General features: G+C 38.7%; 2 protein-coding genes across 5 annotated transcripts in view; one reads left to right on the top strand and one right to left on the bottom strand.

The window, feature by feature from the left end:
* The window catches only part of tax1bp1b (Tax1 (human T-cell leukemia virus type I) binding protein 1b), a 36,351-nt gene extending 36,042 nt beyond the window's left edge, over window positions 1-309 (bottom strand). For 3 of the 4 annotated variants that reach the window (XM_056234404.1, XM_056234405.1, XM_056234403.1), the window contains exon 1: window positions 227-307. The gene's annotated coding sequence lies outside the window, so the exon portion shown is untranslated. Of the gene's footprint in view, window positions 1-226 lie in introns of all 4 variants that reach the window. The other variant, XM_056234406.1, reaches the window with a different exon arrangement.
* Window positions 310-1,067: 758 nt separating this feature from the next.
* hibadhb (3-hydroxyisobutyrate dehydrogenase b) lies at window positions 1,068-18,117 on the top strand. Its single transcript, XM_056234410.1, has 8 exons — window positions 1,068-1,212; window positions 1,841-2,001; window positions 2,142-2,251; window positions 4,694-4,815; window positions 15,161-15,294; window positions 15,391-15,467; window positions 15,627-15,783; window positions 17,374-18,117. Exons 1-8 carry the CDS (start codon window positions 1,143-1,145, stop codon window positions 17,530-17,532), a joined length of 990 nt encoding a protein of 329 aa, XP_056090385.1. The 5' UTR covers window positions 1,068-1,142; the 3' UTR covers window positions 17,533-18,117.
* The last annotated feature ends 1,480 nt before the right edge of the window (window positions 18,118-19,597 follow it).

The following is a 19,597-nucleotide window of genomic DNA, read 5'->3' on the forward strand; positions in this document are numbered from 1 at the left end:
GCACTTTATTTCTCTATAAAAATAGATCAGTTAATATCTTAAGTCGAGTCAAAGAGTGAGGCCGATAGTTAAGGAATAACCCGTATCATGCTCCCGACCAACTGTTTTTCACCAAAACAGAGCTCAAAATTATATTACAAGTTAGTCAAATAAAATCATAGAAGATAGAAAAGACTAATACTCATACAGACCTTTAATATAAGTAAATAAAAAGACGGTACAATACCTCATTATAATGCTGAAGTATCACAAAAAAAGCCCAGCGCTGTGTTTGACGCACTTTCCAGTCTCAGCGCAAGTAGTACATCCCCTGTCTGTCCGTGTCAGTGGTTTCCCGGAACAACACGATACCAACAGCACATATCTTCGACCATCATCAGGCTATGACTAACGTATGAAACTACCAGTAGAATAATTATTTATGTTTATTGTGTAAGTGAAGATAAAGCATTTAGTTGCGCGTGCTTCAGTTATTTTACGATAAACCACTGACTTAAAATGTACAAATGTTTCATGATTTCATATTTATTTATTTTTACAAACAACAAAAACAACAAAACTATAATTATTGAGGTTCTTTGGTTATAACTTCTGTGAGGCTAATTTGTCACTAATAAATTATTGGCACATTAATAGAAACATGACTAGTAATATCTTATATTAGGCCTAAGTTTACATGACTGTCAACATATGATGTACTCAAACTCTAAGTTACATGTTTATATTTATCAAGTAACCTTAACATATTCAGTTATATTCTCGCGTTGTTTTATAGATAAATTAAATTCCGTACGAGTTAAATGTCCAAAGAGTAAGTGACGTTAGTGGAACAATAAGACAAATGTATCTCTATCTGTTTGCATGTACAATTAAAAAACAGAAACGCAGTAAAAACCTTTTTATTAAATACAAATAATAATAGTTTGTGGAGATTAATTCAATAACAGACTAAATAAAGGCAGTTACAAGTTATTTATTTATGTTCTAAATAAATCTATTATGAGATTTTGAGGATGTCCCGCCTTCCCTTGAATGCCATTGGATGAAGAGATCCGAGCTGAATAAAACGTATGGAGGCACATGTGTCAATCATCGATTATCCAATCGCGTCACTCTAAGTCGAAGGTCAAGAGCGAAGCAGCATGGCCGCTCTGTTAAGGGGTTCGAGGTGTCTAGTAGGAAAGTGTCATAACCATGTCAGCGCCGTGCAGGGTAATGTGTCTGTAATGTTATCTTAAAATTGTATGGGGTTTTTTCTGCTACTGTGGATTTCCATGCATATTTTCCGTCCAGCAACATCTGATATAATGCAATGCAGTGGGAGCGCTCGATAGCTGTTAGGCTAAAGTCACAGGCGTGTGTATGTCAATGAAACACAGTAGACAGTTTGTAAATGTCACCAGAATCTGCCACCATTGAACTAAATTATGGACCGTTGTTAAATTGTTGCATTTGCTAACAAGTCTTTTCCGATAAATGTGGGAGTGAGATGTCATGTCATTAATAAATCAAGTTCATCTAAACAGATTGCAAATTGTAAAGGGACAAAGCATACTTGAGATTCAAGTAATATAAAAGCATTTGATTGAGTTTTTTTAATTGAGCTCTTGTGATCTGTTTTAATTGGTTGATTTTTTATTTCTGTCTTATATATTAAACACAGGAAATGTTTAATATTAAATCTTAAAAATGTTGACATGTCAGCCTCTTGATCAACATGCACAGACTTTGCACATCTTACTTTGATTATATTAATCTGCTTTTAACAAGTTAAATGCTAAAATATCCCATGTGATATTCTAAATTTGACACTAAATATATAATTCATGTCTCTTCTTAGTCTCCATCAGGTCCATGGCCTCTAAAACCCAGGTGGGCTTCATTGGCCTGGGGAACATGGGAAACCCAATGGCAAAGAACCTCATAAAACATGGATATCCAGTGATAGCCTCAGATGTATTTCCAGAGTCCTGCAAAGAGTTACAGGAGCTTGGAGCTCAGGTCAGGATAACGGACATAAAACGATACTTGGTCACATCTGACTTGCGTTAAACACCATGATGTATATGCTTTGTATGATTGATTACATCTTAGTTGTTCCTTTGGATGAGCCTCTCTGACTGTTCATGCTCTTTTCTCAGATCCTGGACAACCCTGCGGATGTGGCGGACAAGGCAGATCGTATCATCACAATGCTTCCCTCCAGCCCCAATGTTGTAGATGTGTATACAGGCGCAAATGGTATTCTGAAGTAAGAACATCATTTCTGTACAGGCTAAATAATCAACATTTGAACATCAGTTTAATTAGGAAACTAACTTTATTCCTGAGTTTTAAAAAAGTCAAATTCAAAATGTATTCTGCTAAACTTAAAGGAACAGTTAACCCAAAAATGTAAAATTCCATAATTTACTCGCCCTCAAGCCATCCTAGGTGTATATGACTTCTTTGACAGCCGAACACAATCAGAGTTATATTAAATAATATCCTGGTTCTTCCCAGCTTTTTTTTTTTTAAAGAAAAAAATTCATATTTAAAACTATATACTATACATAAACTATAATCACTGGCTTCTGGCAACGGCCGTATGCATGTTGAGTACCGGTGGATAGGGGTGGAACGGTACATGTATTCGTACCGAACCGAAACGGTACGGGCGTCACGGTTCGGTGCACGAATTTACACGGAGAATACACGGTATAAAAATAAATAAAACTCGCATGAAAATTAATTAATGTAATGCGGAACTACTGTTAGATACGCGGGTTCTTTAGGGACACATAATCTGTACCATCGGCTTATAGCTCTGAACGCGCGTTCACTTCAAACGTTGGCTTTATACGCGCGTCCTATTCGCTTTGGACTAGCGTCGAACTAGACGCGATAGACGCAAATTTAACGCTCTATTCGCGTTTGGTGTGACCGCATAATGAACAGGCTGCGATGTCAAGATTGCAATGCTGGAGTGTGTGTGTGTGAGAGAGAGAGGCGCGGCCGCGATTGAACAGTGGAAACATAAAAAACATACTCCGTCATTTTGTTCATACAGATCATTAAACCTGCAAAGTGTTTACTTATATTTGTGTACACTCGCAATAAAACACAACATTGTGCTTTTGTCACACTGTAAACTCTTGTCAAACTGTAACCTACAACTGTCACCCAACCAAAATCTCTCTCTCTCTCTCTCACACTCACACTCACACTCACACTCACTGTTTTAAAAGCAAAACATATTTATCCAACTCCATTTCAAAACAGTCTGTGGGTCCCATCTTTTAGACATTCATCATATCGCATTGGTTTTCATTTCTCGTCCTCGGAGCACTAATCTTACACATTCTACATTGATTAAAAAAGAAAATCGAATGCTTTTTTAATGGTAATATTATTTTATACAGAAATCAATTATTTATAATTCAGATGAGAATAATGTTACATTGTTAATTAATAATGTTAATTAAAATTAAGGAAAACAAATATATTTATCTGAAATATAGCAAATTAATTTTAAATTAATTCAGGTACAATTACCAAACATATCGCAAGGTCTTTTTGTCTTTTTATTAATTTAATTAATAAACGAATTATATAAAACTATTGTCAGTGCACTACAAATAAACTGGTTCTATGCCTTTATTAATAAAACTTATTTAAAAAATACAATGCCTTCTGCATTTTTGTTTTGCTTTTCCCTCCATTGTACCGAAATCGTACCGAACCGTGATGTCTGAACCGAGGTATGAACCGAACCGTGACTTCTGTGTACCGTTCCACCCCTACCGGTGGAAGAGTGACACTGCACAAATAGCCTATACAAAGTTTCCCGCTGTTTGCACGTATAACCTTTCTCCTACATTGGTTCTTTATTTGTTTTAAACGATAGACACAATAATTTGGAGACAATGAGCATATGAACCGTTGTGACGCTTCTATTTATCACACAGTAAAAATGCCCCTCCCGCGCCCAAAACATCGTCTGTGGATGAGAATCTGAAACGAGAACTGGTGGGACGTTGTCCTGCTCCACTTCACAGACGCCGAGTAAGGGGCCGTTCACACATCACGTCTTTTTTTGCGCGCTCAAGTTCGTTATTTGAAATGTAGGCGTGCGGAAAGTGCGCTAATAATGGAAGCAACGCGGTCGTGACGCACGTTTTTTTTTTTTTTCAGGCGCAGCGAGATGAAAAAAATCTCAACTTTCCACCCCTTTCAATCCGATCGAAATTATTTGTAATAGAGCAGACACTGAGTTTTTTTTAATGGGTTATCTTATAGCCCTACTTGTTTTTAATGTTTTTCTGAAATATATGTATTGACTGCATGATCATATCACCGCCATCCGAGCCACAAATTAAAGCTTGGCGAGCCGCAGGAGGCTATGAGTAACACTGACATCGCTCCTCTTCTCTTTTATCGAAATCCTGACATTTTTCTTTAAAACATTTTAGACTTCGAAATTTGTGAGTGGCGTTTTGTTTTCTAACTACTACGCCTACATCAGCCGTTGCCGGAAGCCAGCGATTATTAGTTTACAAGTTTTAAACTGATTTCATAGGGCCCTTTAATATCCAGATTAAATGGAATTTTAGCTGAATTGATTGTGGTGAGAAACTTTTTTTCATAATTTAAAGAAATGACACACGTGCTCTGTACCGGACAGGTCTTGTATTCTAAAATCTTTATTCAACAGGAAAGTGAAGAAGGGATCCCTACTCATTGATTCCAGCACTATTGATCCAGCTGTCTCCAAGGAGATGGCAGTTGCTGCAGAGAAAGTGGGAGCTGTTTTTATGGATGCCCCAGTATCTGGAGGTGAGATGGCAAAAACTCTCACTTCCTTTCCAACATCATACGAAGGGCAGCCGTAGATGCGTAGAACTCGCGTTGTATGCGGTAACCTTGATCTGAACCCTGACTGCACACAAACCACATATGCAAGTGTAGACAATGTTAAGGTTTCATAAATCACACACCCATAGTCACAGTTACGAAACTAGTCACTGTCTGGGAAGAGGTACAAGTACAAATCTTTGGCTTCAGTTCAAACATTGTGGTTTTCGCAAATCACAGGTTCATGTTAATAGTGGAGTTCCAATTCTAATCATAACCATCCTCTGGCTTTTATTTGTCCGTGCTCTATTGAAAGCTACAACAGTGTAGTTTGCTAAAGATAAATGTAATATTTAAATGTAATTGCCAAAGATACATTTATATTTAAATATAATTATTAGAATTTCTGCTAACAGGGACATTGAAAGTGAAAACTCATGCCAAAAAAACAAATCTAGGTTTGCAAAGTCAAATTTCAGGACAAGTTTTATTATTTCTGTCCTCTGTTTCAGTGTGTGGTGGGTGATTTGCAGGTTTGTTGGTAGGAAAGTGTTTTATCACCTGCCTCATCTTGCCCATTTTCTTAATCCAGCCATTGGTGTGGACTCTTTGAGTTATAGACTAAATCAAAAGTCAGCATCTGGGAATTGATCTTATGACCTCAACTTATGGTGGAGATGGAGACAAGTGCTGAAAATCAGTGACTAATGTGGTTATCACTCATGTAACTCTTATTTTAGAAACCTATATATATATAGGATAAAATTATAGGGAAAATGGGGAAACTTTTCTGATTTGTTTGGATTTGTCCATGCTTGTATTTCTGACCTGACATGGGGAGAATAGACTGTAGTTGTGTCCCAAATGACATATTATACGCTATGCACTTTTACTATGCACTATATACCAGAGATGTTCACAAGTCATTTTTTGGAAGTCCAAGTCAAGTCTCAAGTCTTTGAGGGCCAAGTTCAAGTCTCAAGTCTTTTGTCACGAGTCCAAGTCAAGTCTCAAGTCTCTATTTCCATCTGATCTGTCCCCGTGCTGAGAGACACGAATTTGGAAACGTGCTAAGAGACACGAAAAAAAAATAGAAAATCGTGTCCGTGTACACAAATCAATAGATTTAAATTTCGTGACTATTTCACAAACTGCCATGAGTGTGTTGCGACATCGTATAGTCTAATCTTATAATCTACTTAACACATCCCTCTAGCCCTCGGACCTGGTGAAATATTAAAGGGATACTCCACTTTTTTTGGAAATAGGCTCATTTTACAACTCCCCCAGAGTTAAACTGTTGAGTTTTACCGTTTTTGAATCCATTCAGCCGATCTCCGGTTCTGGCGGTACCACTTTTAGCATAGCTTAGCATACATCATTGGAGTGGACAAGACCATTAGCATTTCTAAAAAAAAATGACCAAAGAGTTTCGATATTTTTCCTATTTAAAACTTGACTCTTCTGTAGTTACATCGTGCACTAAGACCGACGGAAAATGTAAAGTTGCGATTTTCTAGGCTGATATGGCTAGGAACTATACTCTCATTCCTGCGTAATAATCAAGAAACGTCACTGCCGTACCATGAGAGCAGCAGGCGTAATGATATGACGCAGCGCCTGAAAATAGTTCCGTTGTGTTGACGGAAGGTGGCCTATTTTCAGGCGCTGCGTCATATCATTACGGTCTTAGTGCACGATGTAACTACAGAAGAGTCAAGTTTTAAATAGGAAAAATATCGAAACTCTTTGGTCATTTTTCTTTTAGAAATGCTAATGGTCTTGTCCACTTCAATGATGTATGCTAAGCTATGCTAAAAGTGGTACCGCCAGAACCGGAGATCGGCTGAATGGATTCAAAAACGGTAAAACTCAACAGTTTAACTCTGGGGGAGTTGTAAAATGAGCCTATTTCCAAAAAAAGTGGAGTATCCCTTTAAGTGTCACATCACTTTGTGATAGTTAGCTTGTTACTGTACCTGTGACGATATATGCTAAATTTAACGTCTCTTTCACATTAGCAAGTGACTGACCTATCTGGGTGCGTTTTGATGTGCCTGATGAAGTTCGACGTTGTGGATCCGGCATCATTTATCTTGGTGCCACACACCTTGCATGTAGCTGTTAGCTTACCACCACTGTTTGTAAAGTTATTAAAACCAAAACTAGTGACAAAAGGCACAACTACGGGAGGACTTGGTGTCGCCATCGTCAATGCATTTTATGATATGTGAGGGCGCGCATGCACGTTGTATGGCAAAGGGCAGGGGACACGGCATGCAGCTCATCATACACTTTCCCAACGTATATATGCGCCAATAAAAGAAAATAGAAATACATTAATGAATTTAGATTTTAAAAGCAATAATTGCATGAAAACAGGTTGTTGACGAGTCTCGAAGCTCAAGTCTGAAGTCAGCTGTTTGTGCGACTTAAGTCCGAGTCTCAGACTCGAGTCCCCATCTCTGCTGTATACTCTATAGTAGTGTATGAATTTTTATGAGGTTAGTTTGGCCTCAAGCATTGGAGTCTGGTAGCCCCTCCCCTTCTGCTACACAAGGAAATCCATGACAGAGTTCAACGTTCCACATTTAGTTTTGTGCTCAAATCATCTGGGGTTTTTTTTTTTTTTTTTTTTTTTTTTTTTTTTTTTTTAGTGTGAGTACCCTACTCTGTTTACAGTATAAGATGGTGAAGAATAGCACTGAGTTTGCAAATCTGGACACACTGTCTGAATCTGTACAGATCTACATTTTTCAATATTCAATAAAAGATCATTTTGACCTAAATAATTGAATGTGCCAATTTGCCAAACAAAGGTTTTGTCCTATGTCGTTACCAAGACTGAGTTTCATGAAGATAGGCCTTGACTTAAAAGGGCAGCAGTGAGGTTTGCGAACTGAGGAAAGTGAAATTAACTGGACAGAGAATGATTCAAGCCTTAGTTTTATTTATCCACTTTGTAGCCTCATAAGACCAACTTTCTTTGAGCATCCTAGTGTAGTTGCTTTAAAGGTGCTCTATGTAACTTTTCTACTAAAATGAATCCTTTTTTTATTGCCTGTGTGTGAAGGGGTTGTAATCACACATTAAAATGATCCACTTGTCGAGTTTTGCTATTACCTCTGAAGGCCAGTATTCCTATTTCTATGTGAAGTCTCCGGGTCGGATTTACCGCGAAATCCAACGGATGTGACGTGCATGCGCGCTCCCGAGCCTCTCTCCTTATATACAGTCTATTGTAGACGGTCAGGGAGTTACGTCCGGTTAAAGGCGCACGTTTTTTGGCTTCTATGTCTCAGTCAATCTTTGATCAATATTCCCAAGACTCTAATCGTTCGTAGTGCTGGACGGGGCCTTTCGAACGAGCCCACCCCCGAGGTCCATCTCGCCAGGCTCCCCGAGTTATAGCCGTTCGAAATCTGGGGTCCCAGCGAACGGCGATCCGGTAGGGGGCATCCCCGAGGCCCGCCACTAGCTTTCGGGCAAGGGTTCCCCTGGGACCTCCTCCCCTGAATTTGAGCTCTCTGGGTCTTTGCGTTCCAGAGATACAAACGATTTTCTTCTGAGATCGTGACGTCACCGGCGTCCGCAATTTTGCAGCGCGCCCGATGGTTTTCTGCTAATATCTCCGCGAAAAACACCACCAAAAACTATGGAACTTATATGGTTCTTTTCAGCTCGACTAGATGGTCCCAACGAGCTTGGTGCTCGCCGAATCCGTCTAGTATTCGCCGAGATATTTGCGTAATAGACGGTATTGTCTATGAGTTCGAGCACGAGCGCTCTTGTAAAATTTGGTTGCAATCTGAAACATCACCACTAGAGGCCGCTAAAAGTTACAGAGCACCTTTAACTGAGATTTATACCTTTGCTTTCTTTCCTACTGCACTGAATTGAAGATATCCACTTCTACACTCAACCTGGTTGGGACAGTTTTAAGCTAAACGGTATTTGGAAAGAACTCCTACAGTCATTTCTGAACTAGTGTTGCTTTTGCAGTTCGGTTATCATATTCGTTGATTTGATTCATCACGCAAAAGTAGTTGTCCCTTTATTTTTTCTTCACAATCTTTGAATGTTGTGAAGTTATTCTGTTGCTAACTTTGTATTGTTGGTGTGAGATTGAGGCGTTCATTGGCACTAGCAGTGATTGACATCACAACTGTTGACTTTCATCAGGGCAAAGCTTAAACATCCTCCATTTCTGTAAATGTTTAGACTTTAGACAGATTTATATGAACTGAATGCTTAGACATCACTAGGACTATTCACACTCCGTTTAACCACGGATCATTGTTTTAACCCCTGCTTTTAAAATTGTCAATAATTACTAACACTTATGTCGTTCCAAACCATTATATGATGAACAGGTTAAATTTAGCCTTTTATTCACACATAAACATTTATCAGCGAACATAAACAGAAGCTCAACCAAACCTGCTTGACGTGTGAGAACAAGCCTCTTGTGGAAGCTCAAACGTGCTGCGTAACGCGAGAATGAACCTCATTGGTTCTCACACGTCAAGCGAACATGCTTGAGCTTCTGTTTACCACAACTGATGTGTGAGTTAAGTTTATATGTGGAAAAAAAGCCTAAATTAAATCTGTTCATCATATAAAGCGATCGTGTTTCGATCTCTCTCTGAAGTTTTACGATCTCTCTGAACTTTTTGAAGAGTCAAAGTGATAGTTGCGTAGCTATCAATGGAGGGAAATAAAGCTCTCAGATTTCGTCAAAAAGATCTTCATTTGAATTTCGAAGATGAATGAAAGTCTTGCGGGTTTGGAAAGACATGAGGGTGAGTAATTATTATTAATGACAGAATTTATTTTTGGTTGAACTATCCCTTTCACAGCAGGTAAGGGATCGTTTCACACTTTTAATTCAGAAATGGGGTTAACACCGCGTTTTACCTCAGGAGCAGGATTAGCAGTGCTTTTGCTGTTAACCCCCGCATTGCTTCGTTTCACACTGTACAAGTTTGGCAACGCAGTGTTAGAATGTTATGACTAGATGCTTAGCAACCGACAGCCAATCGCATACCTCATATTCACATGCTTTGGACAGTCACAGAAACATTATGCATTGTATAATAATGATAATTTATGTTGGAAATGCCAGCTGGAGATGGGTACCTTTCTACACTGTATTTGGGAATGTAGTCTGGTCAAACCATTTTGGATACAAGTTATAGATGTTATAAGTTGCTGGTATTAGGCTTATTAGGTGACAAATCCCAAATGTTTCAAAAGGTGTATTTTCTGTTATTATGGTATGCATCACATTGGCCAGCAGGATTGTTCTAAGACATTGTAAGACAGTGAGAGCCCCAGAATTAAATGAGTGATCCAGTGCAATGGTGGAAATTGCATCGTATGAATCTATGCTCCTTAGCAGAGTTAAATGTTAGAGAGGAGGGGGGTGTCTCCCTGGGATGAGCTTTGGTCACATATTACAGTCAAAGATCAAAATGAATAGGTTTTTATAAAAAAAACTTATTTTGTATTTTCTTTTATCGTTAATATGTGCCTATTAGGGGTGTAGCGGTAAACAGACAGTAGTGCAAATTACAGTTTGTGCCACCTAGCAGCATTTAGCCAGTTGGTAGTTGGTACAGTTCAGTCTCCTTTAGTGTATTAAGCACGAAGCATAAACAGAATGCACTCTTGCATAGGTCTTTAATGTTTTGTAGGGCTGATAAAAAATAAAAAGGTATTTGGACCCAACCAACTACAAAACTGAAAAGCATATCTTGTGTTAAAGTACAAAATGAATAGAATAATAAAAAATAAAACGTGTGCAGTGAAAGTTCATACGGTGACAATGGCAGATGCACAAAGTTCAATGTTATGCTTTTTCAAGAAATTGCTGGAAAGATGAGTGAGTGTGTCTACTTCACCTTTCCACGAGGAGACAGCGAATGAAGTGGTACCTGAGGCTTCCCTGGACACGCGTATTTCATCACTGGACTGTAGTAGAGAGACTTCCGAGACACAAATCGGCACCATTCCATGATTTTGATTCCATGATAAGAATGTAGTATATAATTTAACAGCGGGAATGACGGATACATTCCTATAGTGTTTACGTGTCTCGAAAGTTACAAATAAAGCCACAATAAACTCGTGGAGCGAACTTGTCAATCATCTTGATGGATGACGCAGAGGAAACGCTGACCAATAAGAGGACAGTTGTACTCATATGTGACTTGCATAAACACATTTTGGTACACTTTGAAAGGTTGCCTTGTAAAAGTGAACCGAACCAAGAAGAAAATGCAACATTGTAACAAATTAAGTCCCTTTTTTGGAACAAAAACAAATAATCTATAGGGGTGAAAACAGCCTAAGACCAAGGGTCTGTTTTTATTTGTGTATAGTACACTCACAATAAAAACAAAACATTATGCTTTTTTTAAATAAAGAAAAGATGACTTCCATAAATTTGATGCAGTGGTTTGCAACCTTTTTGACTCTTAAGACCCCCGAAAGCATGTGAGCATAGCCTGAGAGACTCGGTTCCGTTTTGAAGAAACGTTTAAGGCTCAGAGAGCCTATATATACGCATATATTCTTTAAATAGGGTAATATACATTCATATGAACTTTAAATGGCAATCAGAATTGGCTGTATAGTGTGATGTACTGTACACATACTTTTCTCAATGTTCAATTTTGTGTGCATCTTATAAACTTGACTGAGGTGTGAAAACTGCATGTGTTGTCGCGTTACAAGAAATGTTTAACTCAGTCAACAGCTAGTTTGTGCTTTATGACGATCCTCCTTTTTAATCAGGAAGTTGTTCCCTCTGGTCTTTGGGCTCATAAAAACAATGTGCTTCTAGTTTGCTTTCCTTAAATTGTTGCCTCTCCCAATTCATATGCGTCAGTGGGGTTTGGCTAACATACCGTTGGACCCGCTCTTGGTTTGTGATACAGTCATAAGAAATCCACAGACCTGCTCATTCTCTTTACTTAGACCCTCCAGACATTATTCTGAGCTCCGTGTTAGCGCCTGTGAAGGAGGCTTAATGAAACGTGAGCCACAACAAACTGTCCCTGACGTCATGCGTGTCTGTGTTCACAGCAGATGGCGAAGTGCTTGTGTATTTATAGAACTTTCCTCTCTAAGAGTAATTATGGCACTTCGATGGTGTTACATTTTAAAGACCCATCCTCTCAAACTTTTAGGCTTAAAACGGGTTACTGGTGAGATGTGGAAACAATCACATTAGGACTATAGTCACCAATTAATTTAGTCACTTGTTCATGCAGGTGATTTGCTCATTCTCTGATTGGCCATTTCACTGACACTTTTATGCGAATCTCCACATCCATTTTATTTGTTACAATGCTCTTCTGTGAAACTTGTATGTCAGTTTAAAAGGTTTGTTCACACCTAAATTTAAATTCTGGCATCATTTACTCGCCCTCATGTTGCAAACTTGTACAGACTTTTACTTTCAGAACGCAAGGAGCTGTTTGAAGAATGTTTCAGCTGTTTTTGAGCTTACAATGAAAGTCACTGGCTTCTATCTTCTAGTATTTTCAAGTTCCAAAAAGAACATTAATCCATACGACGTCTTCTGGATTGACTTAGAATTACTTTGTCTAATGAACAAATCCAAATTTAATAGTTAATTATCTCAAAAAAATCTAAACAACGAAGACAATCACATTAAAACGGACACAAACCTCAAATGTCAGCTAACATCAAACCTCTTTGGTTCTTGGATGTCACATGACCAAGCATGACATTAAGTTTGTGTGACCATATTTGATGTATTTCAGAGTGAATAAAGGCTTAATTCTGTTCATACAAATCTGTACATCTTGGACAAAAACAGCTCCAACTTTCTTCAAAATACCTTATTTTGTGTTCTGCAAAAGAAAGTCAGTCATACTGGTTTGGAACAATATGAGGGTAAATAAATGACAATTTTCATTTGTGTGAACTATCCCTGTGATGCAAGTAATTTAGCTCCCGGTTTCACAGACAAGGCTTAAGCTTAGTACCAGACTAAAATTCCTGTTTGAGCAGTTTTAACCAAAAGCAACTTGCACTGACATATTTTAAAGGGGACCTATTATGAAAAATTCACTTTTACATGGTGTTTGTGTGTTGTCAGTGTGTGTAAACAAACACCCTATAATGATAAAAATCCACCCACTCTTTTTTTTTTATCTCCATAAATCATAAGCATTGTCTCAGAACAAGCTGTTTGCAGTGTCTATGCAGTGATGTCACAAATGCTTAGGCCCCGCCCACGACTGCTGATGGACTCTGCCCTATTAGCATAAAGTGAGCTGTACACAGACTGCCATGTTTATCTCCTCGCCAGAGCATTTAACAGCAGCATTCAAGTAAGCAATGTATTCTTATTAAAGCTAATAATTTATTCAATTAAGAGCAGTGAGTGATTTTCTGTTTTTCTTTAGTAGTTTGATTCATATTAACAGCATATATAGCAGTAGGTACTGTATATTATGCTGCTGCTTTCACTTTAATACAGATCTAATATACACATGCGATTTCTTTACTAGCTGTTTACGTTCACAGAAATAACTGACTGTGTTTGTGAACTTTGTGTGTTTTGACATAACATTGTGTATTTGACCGTTTTAGCGCAATAAGTTGTGAAAGAGAACTTGGTTTAATACTCATGGGACGCACCGTCTGACAGCCAGCTCCCTGTGCGCGTGCTTCGGATATGTGCACTCAGAAAACCATACATGGTTTTAAGTTTAGACTGATATGATTTTAAAGGGGTCATATAATGGTACATGCACTTTTACAAGTTGATTGTACTGAAATGTGTGTTGGCAGTGCCTGTACACAACCATCATAAAATGATAAAAATCCATCCAGTGTTTTTGTTTTAATCTCCTTGTATGTTTTCCCCTGCCTCAAATTGAGCCGTTCGATTTTGTGACGTCACACGCTCGGAAGCCCCTCCCACGATTGTTGATTGACAGCATCGTTTCAACACAGACCCGCCCTCGCTCGTGACGTGAGGGAGCTGTCAATCATAGTCTGCGCGGACCGGCGCGGTCATTGTTGATATGCTGGAGCACTGTCTATGAGCAGAATGGCGTCTAAGCGATTGTGGTGTTCTGTTCTTGGGTGTAATAACGAACACAGCAGTCATTTTAATGTTCCTAAATCCGAACCGCTGAAGACGCAGTGGCTGTGTTTGTTTTCGAAGGGAATATTCCCCACGAGCAACGTCAATGCTTTCATGTTTGCGCGAATCATTTCTCACCAGACTGCTTTATAAACGAGGATCAGTATAAAGCTGGTTTTGCTAAGAAGCTGCTCATGAAAAAAGGATAGGTACCAGCTATTCGTGTTCCTGCTGAACCTCTAGAACAACTGAAGTGAGTGTAACGTTTTATTAAACTTTAGATTAATATTTATATTAATCTTTGCAAATCGCTAGCTGTACGCTTCACAATGAATGCGTCTAAGGTTTACACTTAGGGTACATTACGGCATGTTTTCTATGTATGATGTTCTCAATATAATTCATAATCCCACGTTTATACTGAACAACGCGTTATGGTTGTTGTGTTATTGTGTTACAAACGGTGTACACACAGAACAGAGGGGCGGGGTGAGCAAAGCTCATTATCATTTAAAGTCATATGCACTGAAACAGCGTGCTGAAAACAGAGCTGTTTTTGGCCAAGTAAAATAAGTGTTTTCTTACATTACTAATGAGAATTTTTAATTAAAGTATATTACAAACTTTTAATTTAGACCCTAAAGAATCATACTAGCTTGTACAAAAATGGCATTATATGACCCCTTTAAAATGCATGCAGATAATAAACTTTCATGATGATGAAGAACTGCAATGCCACGTGAGAGTGTTTTGTTAGTTTCTGGCAGAGTATTCCCAGGCAGGAGCTGTAAAGGCTCCGCCCTCTTCTGGAAAGCTGGATGGGAGCAGCAGCTCATTTGCATTTAAAGATACATGCACGAAAGCAGCATGTTTTTTTCTTCCACTCAAAAATGGGCATTTACAACTTGGTTTAATAAATGATCTGTGGGGTATTTTGAGCTGAAACTTCAGACACATTCTGGGGACACCCGAGACTTCTATCACATGTTGTTAAAAGGGTCATAATAGGTCCCCTAAAATATCAGTGCCATTGTTTTGTCTGAAGATACACACCAGTGATGTTTTTTTTTCTAAGGCACATTTATAAAATCTACTTAAATACCCTAATTGAATTAAGGCTTAATCCTGGCTTAATCTGTCTGTGAAACCAGGCCTAGGTGTAATATGAATGATTTGCATTGTTTTCTTTATTTTTCTCAGGTGTTGGTGCTGCCAATTCAGGTAAGCTCACCTTTATGGTGGGTGGGCCAGAGGAGGAGTTCAATGCAGCCAAGGAGCTTCTGACCTGTATGGGCGCTAATGTGGTGTACTGCGGCCAAGTTGGCACTGGACAGGTACAAACAGGATGTGATTAAGAATATAGTGTCATTCTTGGAAAGGTGCTGGTTTATGCTGGCCAGGGGTTCATAATCTTTCTTCCTTGTTTGTAGGCAGCTAAAATCTGCAACAATATGCTGCTGGCCATTGGGATGATTGGAACAGCAGAGACCATGAACTTGGGAATCAGGTGTAGTTTACAATTATTGAATTACTTTATTCAGTGAATGACTTCAATAATACAGACATGACTACAAAATCTTAATGCTGTTACTTTTGCTACAGATTGAATTATTTTCTACTTTTTAGCCTCTTATTATTTATTGGAGATTACTTTGTGCAATCACAGATTAGGGCTTGATCCGAAGCTTCTTGCAAAGATCTTAAACATGAGCTCTGGCCGCTGCTGGTCAAGTGACACATACAACCCTGTCCCGGGAGTGATGGAGGGAGTACCCTCAGCAAACAACTACCAGGGTGGCTTTGGAACTACACTAATGGCCAAGGTTTGCTTTCATATAAAAATATATTTATTAACTTTTTGTGATCATTTTCGAGGTGGTGCTGTTTGCGTACTGTGTATTGTTTTCACAGTTAAAACTAGGGAAATGTTCACCTTTTAAATTCATCTGGTTTACAGTATCAATGTTATTCATACACATTCTTCCTATTGTATCATGTTTCCCAATGTTGTTGAGCATTGTGTAGTCTCGCTTTAGCCACAGAACTTCAGACTGACAGGAGGAGGTCTGGACTCCATCGCAGCTTTCATTGGCCAAGCACCGCCCAGATGCCGTCTGACTGACATGTAAAGCAACCGTCATGTTTAGGGGCGAGAAAATGTAACATCGATGACCGACCGTACAATAACAGACCAGCATGTCTGTTGGACGTATTTTAAAGAGTCTATGCCGTAAAATTCACATACTTTTGAAAATCCAGCATTTAGTTGATCCTGATAAGTGCTCATTGTCACGGTTGTAAACACGACTGATTTCTTCTTCCATGAGGGGGTTTGGCAACACAACGGCTTTGTTTTCAGGTGGTCCGTTAAAGAACGCGGCATGTCTCCTAGAAATCCTGTAGAATTCAGATGACTTTGAAACTCCTGAAGTGTTTCCAATTTTGTGTACTATATTTATCAGATGTCTGAGGGCTAAGACTAAAGGCCCCGATATACTTCAAGCGAAATCGTTTCGGCCTGATTTTGTTCAAAATGACACCACATCAGTTTGTTGTTTAAAGTTCGTTTTGGGAGTTCGAAACTGCTTTCCAAAGTGAACTTTCTGGAAAATTTCTCTCCGACTGTTAAACACCTTTTGTACAACCATTGGTCTGTGGCGATTACGTAATGGCTTGGTGTGCGCGGAGGCTCCGACGCCTTTCACGTGGAAATCTTTTCTGGTTCTTTTGGCCTGTTCAGTCGGTCGAGATCAGGTGTCCGTGAGTGAAAACATGAACGCACTGCAGAGCTGCTTTACAGTAGAAAATGAAGTTGTACTTCTGATGAAACGAGACACTGACTCCGTTTTTAATGTTTAATACGGTAAAGCTGCTTGATTTTAAGCTATATCTATTGAATAAAATGTATATAAATAAACGTGGCTTGACTTTACTGGAGTGCTGTAGAGTTCGTGCAAACATACACGATGCTATGATCAGATGCTTTTCTTATGCTTTATTAAAATGCTTGCTGTCTTAATTTTGTTGTGTGTTTGTTATTGAGGAAAGCGCACAGCACATATTTACATATTCATCTAAACGCCGCTCATCAGAGTGGGCGGTATCAGATGTTCGATAGCAGTAGCCTATTTCGTTGGTCACGTATTTCAAACTTCGTTTCACCCCTAAACAAAGAACTTCGCCGTGAGTAAATTGGGGCCTTAAGCACTGTTTTTTTAAACATGGCATGTTAAACTTGGTCTACTTTTTTAAAATTGTGTCGATCCCGTATTCTGCTCAAACGGGATTTTTTTTTTTTTATGCAAAAATGCGTCTTATGGGGAATCCAATTGAGGCCACCTACTTGCTAGTTTATTTTTTAAATGTGTAGTTATGCACATTCTTCATTGACTTTTTCTGACATTTATCCTCAGGATCTGGGACTTGCTCAGAATACAGCAACCAACACAAAGACCCCAGTGCCGTTGGGCTCTCTGGCCCATCAGATTTACCGTATGATGTGCGCACGCGGCTACGCCAGCAAAGACTTCTCATCTGTCTTCCAGTTCCTTCGAGAAGAGGAGGGCCAGTAGATGGCAACACTCTATGCCCCTTCCACAGCCTTACCCAGCACTACCTGCCTTGCACATGACCCGACTTGCAAAACATTGACCCAACTATGTGATTTCATTGACATGCATGTGCTGGGAGCCATGAATGATTGAGTGAATGAATTAATGAATTAATACATGTGTAGATTGAAAAGACTGTGTGTTTGCACTTGTTTGTTTTAGGCTGTAAATTCCTTATGGAATTATGTTACTCATGTGGGCCTACCATGTACAATTAGTAATCCACCAATCAATTGATGAGATGCTGTGAATTGAAGTTTTGTTCTGACTTTTTCTTACCTATGCGGCTGTTATGTAGGTTAACGAAAGATTAAAAATGTATCATTTCATTCTCAAAAACTCAGATCAGCCATGACACTCCTTAAAGCTTTCTGATAGCAAACCGGTTTGCATATGTACAATTTTAGTTCTGTTCTCAATGTGTCTTGAGTCATATTTGGGGTTGGCTACTGTTGGTAATTGTAAGTGGTGTTGGATCTACATCGTATTTATGTAAATTTAAAACACCTGGAAATTAAAGCAGGAAAAATCTGTTGATTTGACGTTAAGACTGTGGCGTGTTGATACATGAATACACATCCACATAACACCAATGTTTCATTTGTACATAAACTCCAAGGGTTTTAAAAACCTGGAAACTGAAGTGGTATTGCCAGGGAACTTAGCCAGGTTTACAATTAATGAATGTAGCTAACCAGTTGAAAGTTATTCAACACAGTACATTTGATCTGGTCTCCTCTCCTCAAGGTCACATGCAGTGGAATGTCTTTTGATGCTTTATGAAGCCTCACCTTGAATTCTGTGGCACGTAACATGCACATTGCACAATAAAGATGAGTCATCAAATACTAGGGATCTTTTGCACATCAAGGAAATTGTAATATTTTTGTTGGACTTGAGGGGAAAGTTCACTCAAAAATAAAAATTCTATTATTTTCTCACTCATGGTGTTCCAAACCTGTGTTTTTTTTTCTTGTGGAACACAAAAGGAAAATATTTTGAAGCTGTTTTTGTCTGTACGATGAAAGTTGATGGGGTCTAAAACAGCATTAGACCCCACTGACTTTCATTGAGTGGACAAAAAAAAAAAAAATCATCTTTTGTGTTTCAAAGACTAAATGGGTTACGGTTTGTGAAGTTCAAGGTTTGGAACCCAGTAAAAATATTAGAACAATTAAAAATAAATGTGTAATATTTGTTTCTGTGCCCCGGCTGGCTTCGGTTACAGTTGGTGAAGCTAATGATACAGTCAAGAGACATGACCTTTCACTCTCACTTTCTCTCTAACTTGTTCTTCTTAGCTCCTATTTCTCCCTTCACCCTCAGAACTTTTCTTTGCCGCCTCATAATCTCTCATTGTCTTTTGCTTCTTTTCACACTCACTTTTGCTCTTCCAGTTTCCAAAATGCAGTCAGCGGTATGTTTCTGATCTAAGAGCCACAGAGAGGACATAGTAATGCTAGAGGTCACATGATCACAGGACAACCCCATAAAAAGTCCATTAAGCATGTAGGCCTAAGTGCTGTGTTGTTATCTAGTTGGCAGGTCTTACAAACAGAGGACCATGGGGTAGTTAGACTACAGACAGCCCAAAACCCGGTATCCCATTCCGGTTTGAACCATTTAACGCATGACAATCTCTGGTCATTGAAACACCTGAAGAAAAAAAAAAAAAATCTCAGGCTTTTCTTAGAAGGTAAATATTTTCTAAAATGAAACATTTATCTTCTAACTGTTGTTCCTTGTGCTCTTTTTATTCGAATAAGTATTCGTTTAGTTTTCTCTTCTGTATTATTTTTGGCAAATGTGATCGTGAACAATCATCCAAACTGCTTAAGGTCACGTGGTGAATAACACACATTCATGCGACATTTTCTGCGTCGATTGTTACATCTCAATTCCTGTTTCGTTATTTTTGTATTTTATTCAATGGTAGCCTATATCCTTTAAAGGTGTATTGATTGCATAAAACATGTTTCTAAAAATATCCAACAGGTGTAAACTCTTATAGGAGATGCAATGGCTC

The sequence above is a fragment of the Rhinichthys klamathensis genome, unplaced genomic scaffold (assembly GCF_029890125.1).
Source record: "Rhinichthys klamathensis goyatoka isolate OS25496 unplaced genomic scaffold, OSU_Roscu_1.1 h1tg000395l_1, whole genome shotgun sequence".
NCBI lineage: Eukaryota > Metazoa > Chordata > Actinopteri > Cypriniformes > Leuciscidae > Rhinichthys > Rhinichthys klamathensis.